This window comes from Stegostoma tigrinum, chromosome 4, assembly GCF_030684315.1.
Source record: "Stegostoma tigrinum isolate sSteTig4 chromosome 4, sSteTig4.hap1, whole genome shotgun sequence".
Taxonomy (NCBI): Eukaryota; Metazoa; Chordata; class Chondrichthyes; order Orectolobiformes; family Stegostomatidae; genus Stegostoma; species Stegostoma tigrinum.
In genome coordinates, this window is record NC_081357.1 from 96,223,519 (window position 1) to 96,238,317 (window position 14,799).

Below are 14,799 nucleotides of genomic sequence, written 5' to 3' on the forward strand. Positions count from 1 at the left end.
TGAACAAACACAGACTACCTGAAAACTGCAAACTTAAATGAGGCAGGAACAAAATTTATACCTGGCCAGAAAAGCTGTTAGAACCCATGGGCTCTGCCAATCCATCTCATGTTGAGGAAACAAAAGTCTGCAACATGCATGGTGGACATCACTGCCACCTAAAGGAAAGGATAAACTTCTTCTATGACATTCTGGACACAATAGGTGGGCTACAGTCCAATACACACAGCCAGTAGCTAAGGCTATTGTGAGAGGAACCAGACCCACTACAAAGACACCTCAGGAGAGGCATACATTCCCGCACTTAGAGGGGGAGGGATACAGTGACTGTAATGAGGTCAGCTATGAGGTGGGCCTCACAGAATGCGTTATCCGATTTGGAGCAGATTAACAGCCCCATTGGGGAGCCCTGATACACATATGAACAGAGGTGTCAGAGGTCATGTTCACTCAGAGCTGGCTCTAAAGAAACCAGGCCTGTGTCAAATACTATGCACATGTAAACAAAGGGTGACTTGATGATGGACTATTAGCTTGTGTGGAGTTATTTCAGAAGACTTTAGATTAAAACACACAGGCTGATCTTTCATACTTGCAAACATTATCAGCTTGACTCAGTTGCATGCCATGTAGGCATAAAAGTTTAGGAATATTGATTGAATTCCCATGTCAGAATTTGAGTTTGAGTTTAATAACTCAGCTCACAATTCCACTGTAGCACTGGAAATAGAATCATCCAATGATTACAGCATAGGAGGTGGTCATTGGGTGCACAGTCAAGCCTGACTCGGAGAGTAATGTCAGCGCAGGTCAAGCCGTTAAGTCCTAAGGTAGATTTTGAAATACTATTTACATACACAAATTTGGAATTAAGTCTGGCCAATTTTTTTTTAAACTTACTAAAACAAAGACTTGAATTTCCTTACACGTCCTTCACCATGCCAATAAGTTACAAATTTCCCGACAATGAAGAACTGCTTCAACTACAGTTTCCAGTATGTGCACAGTAGGGTCCCACTAATAGCAATGAGAAAATAAAGTTATTAGCTTATGACCGGCAATAGAAAAAAGTCCTTAGCATGAGGCAAAAAGGATCCTTCATATTCATTAGAGAGAGCTAAGAGGTCTCAGTTTAATAACACATTTGAAAGACCAACTTTACACTGCAGTATTGCACAGAAATGTTAGCTCACATTATTTTTAAATCTTTATAATGGGACAGAAACAACCAATACCAAGATCTAGCTTCAACATGTCTCTGAAGGTATCCAAAGTCATTGTAATCAAAAAAACTTGCACCTGCGTAAAATGACTGGAGCCAGAACTCTGAATACAAAAGTGTGAAATCAGGACTAATGTTGACTTTGACCAAAAAAGTTATCCATGGATTTGATGGACCACTTGTGCCACCTAAACAATCAAATTACTAATCGTACTTCCTTCCAACTCAATCATGCATCTCCTGACACAAGAAAATAAATGACATTTGAGTTTAAACCCAATTTAACACAAACATTTGCAATTATACAGTATGCCTGAAGACAGACCCTCTCAAACATCTGCATCAAGATGTACTAACAACCTGACATTAACCACCAAATCCTATATACTCAAAAGAAAAAAAATCTTTAACACTGGGTATCTTGCTCCTCCCATTTTCCAAGTATTGCTTCATTTGTACATCATCCACACACAATAATGGCTTGCATTTATGTAGGGTCATGAAGCAATCTGAGGTGCTTCACCAGGACCACTGCCAAACAAAATGTGACACTGACTTCTAGTCACATATCTCATTTTTTTGACTACATGTTATTATTAACATAATGTTAAAAAGAACAGTGCAGAGATTATCAAAGGGAAACCCAAAAGCTCAGGACCTTAGCAGGTGAATGTAAAGCCAAAGAGGGGCCACAGCTTTTTCAATAAAAAATTGAGGGTGACCAGAGGGTTGGGGAACTGTTGGAGTTCACAATAATAAGGAAATCCAAGGCCATGCAGGGAGTTGTACACAAGAATGTACATTTCAAAAGCAAGATGTTGTTAGATTAAAAAGTGATGTACATGACTGCAACACAGGAATAAAGGATACACGAGACTCTGGCGCAAGCTGAGAAAACTACATTGCTACTGGTCTTTTTTTGCCCCAGCATGCTGAGGGTATTGAGATTAACAGAAATAAACAGGCTGTAACTCACTATTTGTTGTTGAAGGCAGCATTATTACAATCAGTTAACTCACCAACATGCCCAAAAAACATGGTATTTAGCAACATGAGGTTTGTAACATACACTGTTTTGAATTTGAGGTCAGAAAGTACCCAAAGCCCCATAAGGGTGTTTCAGAGTTTCATGTCAAAGTGTGTCTCAACAAAAGCACGTGAAGTGTACTTGCTGTTGTATGAAATTTGCAGCTAATTTACTCAGAGCAAATCTCACAAATATCTCGATAGCCAGATAACTGGTTTCTTGTACGTGAAATTCGGAGGTGAACACAAAACCTTCAGTACAGTACACTGACCTTCAAGCCGTTCTCACCCCCCTGTCAATTACAGACACCACTCTGGTTGGTCTGTAAGCCACTGCAGTTGTTTCAGTAAAGAGCAATGGACCCCTTCTTCTGGAGAAACCACGGTGGGAGTTTTATCCTCGCCAGAACATCGAATTTCTCGTACTGCATTTGTTTTTAAATGTATGAACATTATCTATTATTTATCCTTCACTGCTTCAGCCATGGACAATTTCTGCGGTAAATTCAATTCAAACCATCATGGATCAATCAACTTGCCTGGTGTATTGACCAGAATTTCCATAAGCCTGACTGGAGAGCTCGAATTTTAGGAAGGTGACACGAGGAATAACTGTTTTTGTCGCTTTACCGCACTGAGTAGAAGTAAACACAAACGCAACAGCCGACTTGACGATCTGATTTTAACAGGACACAATAGCCAAGAACTGCCATTTTTTGCGAAGCTCAGCTAAACCGAAACTAACCTCAAGTAATCGTTTTCAGAATTCAAGCCTCAACCGTTGGATCTGCTCCGGTTCGACTGCTCTTAAAATAAGTTAATTCGAGTAAATTCGAATTGTTCCGTACATGTACTTGGATCGATTGTGAAGCTTTACCTTTCCAAAAAAAACGTTTTGCTGTAGACAATAATATTACGAAGCCGTTTGAAACCAAGCTGTACAAGACTGCAGCTAAAACGCTAACGGTTCTAAACCCTACAAAAAAACCTAGACTAAACGTATCCTTTATTTCAGGGGGAAAAAAAAATCAAGTATTTAAAAACTCTGCGACACTACAAGGTTGCGAACACGAAACACACCGATCTTTGCAATCATTCCATCACAATTAGCAGAGGTTTAGAGAGGTGAGAAGTTAAAGTAATAAAACCGTGTCCACGATATCTTCTGGTCCAGCTGTATGTTGCCGCACCAAATAAGCAGTTTGTATTTGCTGTTGCTTTGTCATGCAGCATACTCCAACTACATGTACTACAGATCTGCAGCGGGGAAAAAATCCGCTGTAACAAGAAGGCGACTTTACTCGACACCCGAAAAGCCTTCATTAAACTGCAACACCGAGCGATTAAGCAATAAAAAACATTTAATTTTATTGTTTTATTACCTTCATGTTGATTCGAAATGTGTCAAATCGCCGACCGAAGCAAAAAAGTCAACCTCCACACACCTAAAGAGGGAAGAAAAGGGGACACACAAAAAAAATGCGTTTGAAAGTGATCGACGTCTCCTTTCAGTGTAGAGCCCCCTCCCCTTTATCATGAATGGCAGCCGAAGCAGTGCCAATACCATATCATCTTTTGCAAGAGGCGACACAATTTCCTTTTTTTCTAAACCTCCTCGCTTGCGTGCATTAATGCCACCCTCATTCGGCAAAAAGGAAAGGTAAATGAATGGCGGCGGATCGAACTGAAACGCTCAAGATCAAGAGGGGCTGTAACGAGCGGTTCAGGGCGATGGAACTGGTGGGTTTCTCCACCTCCTCTCCAAACAACATCTTTCTAGTTGTGTCAATGACGCCATTTCAGCCAGAGATCCCAAAGTTACACATGGACCGCACCGGATCGGTGCCGATAGGCTCAAACACTGCCCGCGAGAGACAGGGCTTGGTGGGAGGAGGTGAGGTGAAGGAGAAGGGGGCAAGGGGAAAAGAAAGCGGGAGAGAGGGGATCCTTCGCAGCGGCCACACGTACACAGCCGGTACACACGCCGAGGTCATGTTTTAAATAAGCAGCCAGGCGCTGTTCACCTCCTTTCTAGACTTCCCCGGCCGGTTTCCATCTCCCAGATACACTTGACACGTCCCGCAGAGAACAGCCAGAACTGCCGAGACACCAGGTCTCCCCCTTCCCTGGCTAAAACCGTTTGGCGGGGGCGGAGAGGGAGGGGGGTCAAAAGACTGAAGAGTGCGAGGTGGTTGGAGGCTCCTCTTTCACCCATCGAAAAGCCTGAGCGAATCCTCATTGTTTAAAATCCAACCAGGAGGGGTTGGGGGGGGGGGGGGGTGGTGCTGCTTAACTTAACCTCCCTTCTCCTTTACAGTCACTCACCCGTCCTGTGTGAAAGCTGCAAGGGCGAGGGGGGCAAAAAATAAGGAAGAAAGCCCTGCCAACCAAACCAGAGTGCGCCTCACAGTCCGGGGCCCCTCGCCCGATGTCCGCCCCGGCTTGACTTCTTCGGCATTCGAGCAACGCTCGACGGGGCGGCCGCTGACGAAAGGCTGAATGCCTCCCCTTCTCTATACACACACAGGCAGACAGAGACAGCGTCACCCTGACTAGAATGCCACAAACCCACCGTTAAATCGCCAGTCTAAAGAGAAAGACACAGATAGAAAGGTAGCGAAGGGGTTGGGGGGGGGGGGGGGGGAACTGAGAGAATGAGAGGAAAAAAACACTCCTCACACACATACAACATTCGACCCCACTCGGCAACAAACAACCCTTCCCATTGGCCCGCCGTCACACGGCAACCGCAGCACTAGCGCCTTCATTGGCCCTCCCTCCGCACTCGGTGCAGTTGTGGCGCCAGGGATGCTGGTTGATGTAGTCCTCAGCCCCGCCCACGTCATCGGGCACGCCAGCTCGGAGAACTACAACTCCCGGTAGGCGTGGTGACACCAGGTCCCGCCTAAAATGGGGGAGGGGGGGAAAAGAAAAACGACCGCATGCGCATTGCACCGAACGGGCGTCTTTAAAAGAGATAACTGCGCAAGCGCGTTGCTATTAGGATGGCGTATTTTTTGATGAGCTAAAGTAAAGGGGAATTGTCTAGGGTGAGTCCGCGCTGGCAGCGGCCGAACTCCAGGAAGGCGTCAGGCAACGGCACGACATTGGGTGCCCGCTACACCCCGTTAACGTTCTTCGGAGGAGCTAGTGCTATTTCGGCGGAATCACGACGTGAGTTTTGTTATTTTGTTTTTCGCGATCGCGAAGTAAATGGTAAAAGGTTGGTGGGGGGGAAATCGAGAGCGGAAGTGGGAGCGCTGTGAGCCGGATGAAGTCGGCGCCCTCCTGGCAGTTGGAGGTGGGTTTGGGTTTTCGAGCTGCGTCATCGCCGTTTCACAGTAAGTCTGTTTGTGTGGCATTGTCTGGTGTCTTTCATATCTTCTGGGCAACTCCAAACGCTTCATAGGCCACGATGTTCTACTGAAGGGTAGTCATTGTAATGTCGGCACTCGTATCGCCTAATTAAATATATAGTACTGCGAGGTCCCACAGTCAAATATGACCATAATCGGCTGGTCCAGCTGCCTTTTGTGGGCTTAGTATGGGACAAATTGGTGGGTGGATGGCACTTCGAAGTCGCCTGGTGGGCTGCCCCATGATGTTGTCCAACGTGATTTTCTTAAAGCTGTTTGCTGGTTTAATTTAGCTAACAGCTTAATGTTTTGTCCAACGATGCCTTCCCTCTGCACAGGTAGAGCTCTTCCTCAGTCCTGAGGGTGAGTTAGTCTATTTTTGTGTGTGATGTCTCTGGAATGGGGGTTCGAACTTGTGGCCTTTGTCCAGTCTTTTTATTGTTTTATCCAGTTAAATTGCTTTCAAGTTGACTGACTTCCAAGCATGACTTTTTGAGCCACTTGAACCCTTGGCTAATTTCATACTTTAAGAACATTTGTTATGAAGGGGAGCTCAAGCCCTGCTGATAATTAAAATTGAAATACAAGGTCCCCAATCTGTTATGGGGTGAGATTCCCTTCTGGTAATTAAACCTGAAACGCCCATAAAAACTGGCCCAATATCTAAAACTGTTAGAGAAGGACAGAGTAAATGAAAGAAAATTGCTGATATTCACTTAAGTAGCAAGTTAGAATCACGAGCAAGTTAGTGGAAAGTCCCACTAATATAAACCTGAGTAATTAGAAAGTAAGTTAAAACTTAAGTCTCTCGAAGTTTCCGTGCTTTCTTCTGGTCCCAAGTCTCTCACACCTTACTTCCACTGATCTGGTTGTCAGGGATGTTTGTTTAGTGAAGCTTTCTGAGAGGGCTCTTAGCTAGGAGTGGATAGATGGTACTTTGTTAGAGAGCTTAGCGATTTCTTTTGAGAGCCCAACGGTTATTTCTCAGATGCCAGTTCATTCTTGCACTGACTTTTCAAAAGCCCTCTTCTTGTATACCTGGGATGATCTATCAATCATCTCACAACAGCATTGGTCTGAAGTTGTCAAAACCATCAGATTTAAAATCAATTGGTTTTTAATTGCTAAGTGATTGCTTGAAATTAATTTGCTGATTCCAGCTGGCTGTCAGTACGTCAATACATCAAAACAAGCCTAAGGTTTCCAATCAATTGATACGTTTCAATTCCAGAATTAAGAGTGCCCCCTTCAGCTGCTTAGACAAATCTTTCGGTGTAAATCCCCAAGCTTAGAAAAACACTTTGTCTCTTGTAGGAGCCATGCACTTTTTGCCCTTATCATTTTTTATCAAACAAAATCTGGCTTCCTGCCTCATTCACGAATATGCAACACAACTTCATTACACGTTCCGTGTAGTTTTTCAATATAAAACATGTTTGTGTTAGAAATCTGATCTTTTGAATACAAGAACATCTGCTCCAGGCTGATCAGTGACCAAAATATTGGTTATTGTATGAACTGGAAAGTTAAGGGTCTATCACTAATTTTAGTGAGAAGGGGAAAGACAGTGAGTCATAACAAGGGCTTTTTCTTTGGATCAGCACGCATGATCTTTGATTTCCTTTACAGCAACACCAGAGTAAACAATGGAATGCTGTATTTTACAGGTTTCCAGTATATTGCTCCTGACTTTTTGTCTAAGACATGAAACCTTCAGAACACCAAAAAAACTTAGGAAAATTTAGTACTGTTTCTCGTATATGCGTACGTTATATTCTTTTTGCTTATAGCAGTGCATGTCATGATTCTGTACCAGCTGAGGATACTGCTTTGCAGGGTGGTCATTGTCTATTGACCTCTAGGAATGATGAACTTTGGTTGTTTTAGTTTATTTGTTGTTTTTTCAGTTTGGCAGACCATGCGGTATCCCTGTCCATATTGAGGATGGGTTGATATCACTGTTGAGTTCCTGCTCAATTCATTAGAGGATGGACTGCGGCTTCAGTGGAAATTAAAATGTGCATTATGTTTGCCATCAGTGTTTCTTTCAAATAAAGAAGCTTGTAAGATAGACAAGATATTTTCAGTCATAATGTAATATTTGTTTCTGAGACAATTAGAATGACTAATTTACATTTCATGTCATGTACTGTTAACCAGAATGGATTGCTTATTGAATGTGATCTTTGTTTTATGTAGACGGTGGGAGACTGTTGATGTCTTTGTAGAAACGTCAGTGTAGTTATTGGTACAAAAGTTCTTGGTGTCTCCTAAATTAGTGATTTGCTGGGTTCAAATAGCAAGGACTGTAACGTTTGCATTGAGATCTGACATTCTGGAAAGCCATTCTATTTTTGAGCTATCTCAATTTTTGGCAAGATGCTTTGTTCAGGGGTATGTTTGGCTCAGGTGTCACATTGTGCTCAATATGAAATTAGTGCTTGTAGTTGACTGCTTGAGAGTTCTTGCCAATTGTAAAGGTGTTCAGGCTCCCTGACTGGAATTAGTAGACCAACCAAAAAGAAAGACAAAATAAGGGCAGGTTTTGTTTGCTGCTTCCATAAAATAACAAAATGCTACACCCTCATGCTATTCTTTATCTGTCTTGTGTAGCAAATATGCCTTTTACATGTGGTGGAAAGTTTGATAATTAAACATGAGAATTAGTTGAATGAAATGAAATCCTCTGGAGAAACTCAGCAAGCCTCATTGCTTTCTCTACAGATACAGAGTTAATATTTCAGTTTCATTGAGCCTTCAGAACTTTGTGCCTGTATCTGACATGTTAACTTTGCTTTTTCTTCACAAGCTGTCAGACCTGCTCAGGTACTGCAGTTTCTATTTCTTCTGTTTTGAAGAAACTGGATTTGGATAACTGATATATGACACTGTTAATGCAAATTCTGGAAACTTCACTGGCACAGCCACCAAAATTTTGGCTTTAAGAATGCCAATGCTAAGTTGAATTTGCTGGTTCCAAGTATGAAGTGTTGAAAATTAATTTTGAGACTGTAACTGGTCTTATCCTAGAGCTGTCATCAAGATTTGCTCTGATTTTTAGAAGCTTCCAGTTGAGGCTGATAATTCAATTGCTTCTTGTTTGAGTTTCAAGATGGGTTTTCCTGCTGACATATTAGCTTCCCAAATTTCATGCCCACAGAATTCTAGACTTCAACAGTTTTGAAGCAATCTTTAAATATGTAGATAGAACACTAGTTTGAAGTTCATTCTATAGCTGTGTATTTTTTAAAATATCCAACACGTTGCAGGAAAAAGGCTATTGTATTCAACAATCTGCAGTGGTTCAAATCACCAGGCATCACTTCATCCTGGCCACAGAACATGATTTCTAAGTGGAGTCAATTAGAGTAAGCACCATGACAGAGCCTATTGCTATGTCTAAAGTATTACTGATTTCAACTTATTAGCTGGTACAACCCTGATCCAAGGACTTATGAACTCTGGACCTGACTACCCCAATGCATTCCTGCAATGCATTTTGTTGGTCTCAATTTTGAGCAGCTGGGGATTCAAATTCCTGTGGAATATCCTAATTCCAATCAAGTGCTCTTCACTTAACAGATGTTTGACCCAGAATGTCTCTTGTTGAAGACAAGCCTCTTGTTTTCAAATACCTCTCAAATGGTGTTGTCATTCCCTGATGTCTAAGCTCCTATGGTTCTACAAGTCTTAAGGATTTGTGCTTTTCTAGTTCTGGTCTGTTGCAATTTAAAATGGAAATTGTTTAGTAATGGCATGAGTTAGCTGCTTTGGGTTGAAGTTGTGGAATTTCTCAGTCTTTTCCTTTTTAGGTTTCAGGAATGACTTGAGAGGATTTTTGTATGTTGGTCAGGAAATGTGATTTTGTTTCAGTCACAGACCAGTGGTCTTAGCTTTGACTGGATTGTATAAGCTACAGACGTTCAATCTCTGACAGTGTGATGAAAAAGTTTACACAATTGTTTGGCAGTTTGTTTAAACTTTGACACAAACCAGGATTGGTATTTCCATTCTGAAAGCCAAATTCTAGGAAGACTAACACTGTACTTTTAAAGGACCTGGAATGATAGTGACACAAGATTAGTGTAATGAATGTTTCTAAACAGCAGTGTTACACATTGTATCATGGTTGACTTTACAAGCATTTGGTTTAAAAATGTTGGTGAGTAGAGAATTGATTTTTGTGTAGAGCAATGCTGTAGGGGTCTGTAAGAGGAAAATATAACCATATTGTAAATCACGTTGCTGACTTGTTACACTAAGGTATCATTTTTAAAATGATTTTTTAAAAGTTTTTGAATTACAGTTTATATTTGAAGTTGCCACCCAATTTTAGTGTACAGATGGCACTCGTAGTATTTGAGTCTGCTTAAAAGATGGAGTGATCTGCTGTAGAAGGTGAATTTAGTCCCTAACTGCAGTTTTCTGTGCCACCAGATTAGGTTTTGGACCTGTTAACTATACAGATTCAAGATGGGATAATGATGTGTAGAGCTGGATGAACACAGGCCAAGCAGCATCAGATGAACAGGAAAGCTGATGTTTCCGGTCTGGACCCTTTTTTTCTGAAGAAGGGTCCAGACCCAAGACGTCAGCTTTCCTGCTCCTCTGCTGCTTGGCCTGTGATGTTCATCCAGCTCTACACCTTGTTATGTCAGATTCTCCAGCATCGGCAGTTGCTACTATCCCAGACTTGATGGTCTCTCTTTCTGGATATATTGTTAAGAATCTACAACAGAAAATTGATGCAATTTGTCCTGGTGGTCTCTAAGCTAAATGTCTCTTTATTTCTTCTCTTCCCCCCCCCCCCCCCCTCCCCCCCACCTATGTCATTCCAGGACCCCTGCTTGAAGAATTCATTCTGTTAAGTAGGGCATGTTACACTTGTAGCACAGAAATTGACTGGTCCTGATGACCTGTACCTGTTTGTACTGCATGCAATCATCTTTGCACCTTGCTTCATCTAATTCAGTCAGCATTATCTATCCATTCCTTCATATTAGTGTTGCTTCCCTTCGAATGCATCTATTTGGTTCACAACTATGTTTTGATCTGGAGGCATCTGAAGATAAATCAGTTAACATTTGGGTCTGGTGACCCTTCTGAGTTCTGAAGAAGAGTCACCAGACTGAAAATGTTAACTGAGTTTTTTTCCTTGTTCACAAAACTTCTGCAGTTCCTTTTTACTGTACTTGATGGACTGTTATTTTGACCTCTGATTCTGGACTTGATAGTGAAAGGTATTTTGATATACATGATCCAGGTGTCTGATTTCAGGTAGTGCTTTGTCAAATGGGATTTGAAGGTGATGGCTGTATTTCATTTTGCTTCCTTTCCTGTGCGCATTCAGAAGTTGCTATCCTGTACCTATTGACATGAAGCTCAGCATGGCCTAAACAACACATCTGGGGATTCTTGGTCTATATACATTCAGCTGTTTATTAATTAACATGTTGGATTGTGAAAGGAGGCACAGTTGTTGTGGTATGATTGCAGCATGGAGAAGTCAAACAACAGTTTGTCATGGAGGTATTTGTTGCATCATAAATACAATGAGAAAATTTTCTGGTTCCCCACCATGTGCCTCGGAAAAGCTTCTGTTTTCTGGCTGTGTTGTTGAGCAATTTTCTTGCACCCTTCCTTCGGGAAGGGTTAGACCTGGTGCTGTTGAGAATCCAAAATTGCAACTATTTTAGTGCATTGTTTGTGCTAGTCCTTTCCTAAATCAGTCTAAAATTACTCTTTACCCTTGCCAATTATATTATTCAGGTTTTCAAAAATTTATTAGCCTCTTGCTCAAGTACTGTGGCCAAGCATTCCATGCTTCAACAATTAGATGATTTAATCAACCATAACACCTCCCTTGTGGTTGTATCTGAGAGTCTACACTGTCATAGCAAAGCTTGGTGCATCAATTTATCCCCTCCAGGAGTAGGAGGAAAGAGTCAAAGATGGGTCACATGAAACTGAGAGAAGAATCGCAACAGATCCAAATTGAATTTTTCCAATTCCAAATGAAAGAAATAAGGAGCACCCATGATGGTGTGGTGAGTAAATTTGTGTGAGGGTTCTCTAAGTAGGACAAGTACAAGGGAAGCGTTATGCCAGTCTCTTCGTAGGTGCATTAACATGGACTAGTGCAAGTATCCATCTCCACAGCCTTTTCACTTGGAGAAAGTGACATAAGGGTAGTGGTGGTCGATTGGAGTTATTTGTGCTGCTTTTTCAAAAGTGAAAAGTCTTTAGACAATCCTAATGTGGATAGATATATATTGCACATCCATGGTGGGGGTAAAAAATGTGGCTGGAGCCAGCAAGTAATGGAACTGACAATTGAAGTTCACAAAAATGTGTTCTCCCCTTGACCAGGTGCAGGAAGGTTCTATGATACTGGATCCAAGAGCCACTAATTGTTTTTGTGGGCAGCAATAGTATGTGAAGAATTAGAACCCAAAAGTAACATTTTAATTTTTAAAAACATTGAAAATTACTCTGTTATATAAATTGGAGTTCAACTTTTGCCCATAGATCTGCTGTGTCACCAAACGCTTTGTTCCAACTCTAATGTTGCATGTCTCTGCTTAACTCCTGTATTGTTTGTACCATCAGCCATGCCTTTGACAATCTCTTCTGGCCTTTCATTTTCAACTATCAGTAAGCCTAGGCAATATTATGGGTTAGCATATCTTAACTCGCACCATGTTGACTTCACCCATCACATCTGTTTTCTAATGTTGTGCTTGACTCCTGGTTTAGCAGCACTTATAGAACAATTTGCATCCTTGTCTTTTAGTTCTTAACAATTCCTGTGAACTACTTTAAGCTTTGCATCCCTCTGCTAAATCCCTATTTTGTCTTTTTTTTTTCCTTTTTGAGAATCTTCTAAATGAATCATTCCTTCACTACTGGCCATGGCTAGTATTGTTAAGGCATATTCCTTAAATTTTGTAGGCTTCAGAGCTTTCCCGTTTAAAGCCACACATAGTATCTCTTAATTTAAAATTAGTTAAATTCTATTTAAGAACAATAGTCTGAAGTACTTTGGAATATTTTAAGTGGAAATATGTTCCCAGCTACTCAGTCCATCCTCTCAAAAAAAACTTGTCCTGGATTTCATTATTATGGTATAGAATACAGGAGCAGAGATTTTATGCTGAAATTGTGTAAGGTGCTAGTTATACCTCAGCTAGAAAATTGCCTACAGTCCTATGCATGGCTCCGTTAGGAAGAATATGAACGGATAGGACATAACTTAGAAGAAGTTTGAGAATAGCTCCAGGGATAAAATAGCACTGCAATGAAGATGCATGGGGGGAGTTGAGGCTGTTTTTCTTGTAGAGGAGAAGGCCAGGAAGAGATTGGCAAGCTATTAAAATCGTGAGGCAGCTGGTCATAATAGGGGAAACCGTTCTCCCTCCAGATCAGAAATGTGAGGATAATGTAGCTGGTGAAAGAAGCAAATGTCATGTCACCAAAAACTTTGCATTGTGAGCATTTAGAACCTGGAATGCACTGACTGGAGTTGTTAAAATTGAGGCGTGCAAAAGGGCATTAAAGATTTAAATAGCAATGAGAAATGGAAGAGAATAAGACCAAGTGTTCTCCATTCAGAGAGGCAGTGCAGACACAGTGGGCTGAACTGCCACCTTGTGCAAGATAATCCTGTTTCTTCAGCATGGAAGATGCTCCTGCTTTAACAATAACCTGATGCAGGCACATTAGGTTATGTAACTTGCTGAGTTTCCATGGAGACTAGAAGTTTTTTCATTAAATTAAATCCAAGAAACCTTCAACAGTAAGCAATTTTCATGAAGGATATTTGTACACAATGAACTTGCTGTATGCAGTGTGCACTTTAGACTAGAGTTAATTCCTCAGTATTATGGTCTCCACTTGTAATACTACTTTCCAGTCACTTCAACATTAGAATGTTATATTCCCAGAGGAGAAAGAAAAACAGTTCTCTTTTAGAGTACAATGCATCTAAAGAGGAGCCATTTTGGACTTGATGTTAACACTTCTCTGAACAGCTGATGCTAAACCAAAAGGCACTGGTCAGATGTATTCAGCTTGTCAAATCTTGCACAATTGAATTAGAGCATGGCTGCTCAGATCATCCTCTATCCACTCTGTTTTGCATAAGCCATTATTTCCTTTCTGATTTAAAAAAAATCTATCTGAGCCTTGAATATACTTTGACCCAGCCCTTTGTAGTAAGATTGCCTTTCTTGATCTTAACTTGAAGTAACATAGGTCTAATTATTTGATCTTGCGTCATAAGACGGTCCCTTCGTATCCAACGTGAACCTAGTAAAATCCTGGATGAGTACCAATGCCAGTATTGTAGAATCCCTACAGTGTGTAGTCACGAAGTCCAGACTGGCCCTCAAGCGCCCCACCCAGACCCAGTTCCCCATATCCTATCCCTGTAAGCTTACCTATCCCACAGCTAATCCACCAAGCCTGCACACCTCTGGACACTGATGAACTTAACATGGCCAATCTGTGTAGCCTGTGCATCTTTGAACCCTCTGAGGAAGCTACAGCACCCAGAAGAAACCCCACCTGAGAATGTGCAAAACTCTACACGGTTTCCTTTAGATAAAGGGACCAACACTCTTCAGTATTTCAGTGATGTGGTTTGACTACTTGCATAATTTTAGCAAGATTTCACTTTTTTAATACTACCATCCCATTCAAATAAAGGGTAACGTGCCATTTGTCTTCAATATTTCTTGCTGAAACTGGATTGTTGCTTTTTGTAATTTGCAGATGAGGTCTCCCAAATCGTTCTATTTCATAGCGTTGTGTAGTATTTATTGTTTTAAACAATATTTACCTCCCCCTTACTATCAAAGTACAGAACCTCAGATTTTCCAAATTGTATTCCACCTGCCAAATTTTTGCTACCTTGCCTAACCTGTCTCAATCAGCCTGCAGACAGTCATCTTCACCACTTGCCTTCCTACAACCACAAACTTAGCTACTGCATGTTCAGTTTTATTGTCGTCCAAGTAAATATATATTGTAAGTAATTGTGGCCCCAGCACTGATGCCTTCAGTACCTGACAAGTTACAGGTTGACTGCTTGAAAATGCCCCCGCCAACCCAAACTCTGTCTCCTATTAGTATATTAGCCTGGAGAGTGGATTGGCTATCTAAACACCATGGGTTGTTAGCTTTTATCAAGAATGT

General features: G+C 41.4%; 2 protein-coding genes across 8 annotated transcripts in view; one reads left to right on the plus strand and one right to left on the minus strand.

Annotated features, from left to right (window-relative positions):
• Positions 1–4,940, minus strand: part of arid4b (AT-rich interaction domain 4B) — a 189,830-nt gene extending 184,890 nt beyond the window's left edge. Inside the window, exons 1-2 of one of the 2 annotated variants that reach the window (XM_048531756.2) lie at positions 4,574–4,940; positions 3,631–3,693 (exon numbers count right to left, since the gene is read on the minus strand). In XM_048531756.2, coding sequence (XP_048387713.2) covers positions 3,631–3,636 — 6 coding nt within the window. In that variant the 5' untranslated portion in view covers positions 3,637–3,693; positions 4,574–4,940. Of the gene's footprint in view, positions 1–3,630; positions 3,694–4,272; positions 4,397–4,573 lie in introns of those variants that run through there. The other variant, XM_048531758.2, reaches the window with a different exon arrangement.
• A 294-nt stretch (positions 4,941–5,234) lies between these two features.
• The window catches only part of ggps1 (geranylgeranyl diphosphate synthase 1), a 49,260-nt gene continuing 39,695 nt past the window's right edge, over positions 5,235–14,799 (plus strand). For 4 of the 6 annotated variants that reach the window (XM_048530278.2, XM_048530276.2, XM_048530275.2 and 1 more), the window contains exon 1: positions 5,235–5,422. The gene's annotated coding sequence lies outside the window, so the exon portion shown is untranslated. Of the gene's footprint in view, positions 5,423–5,484; positions 5,590–14,799 lie in introns of those variants that run through there. The other 2 variants (XM_048530281.2, XM_048530277.2) reach the window with 2 other exon arrangements.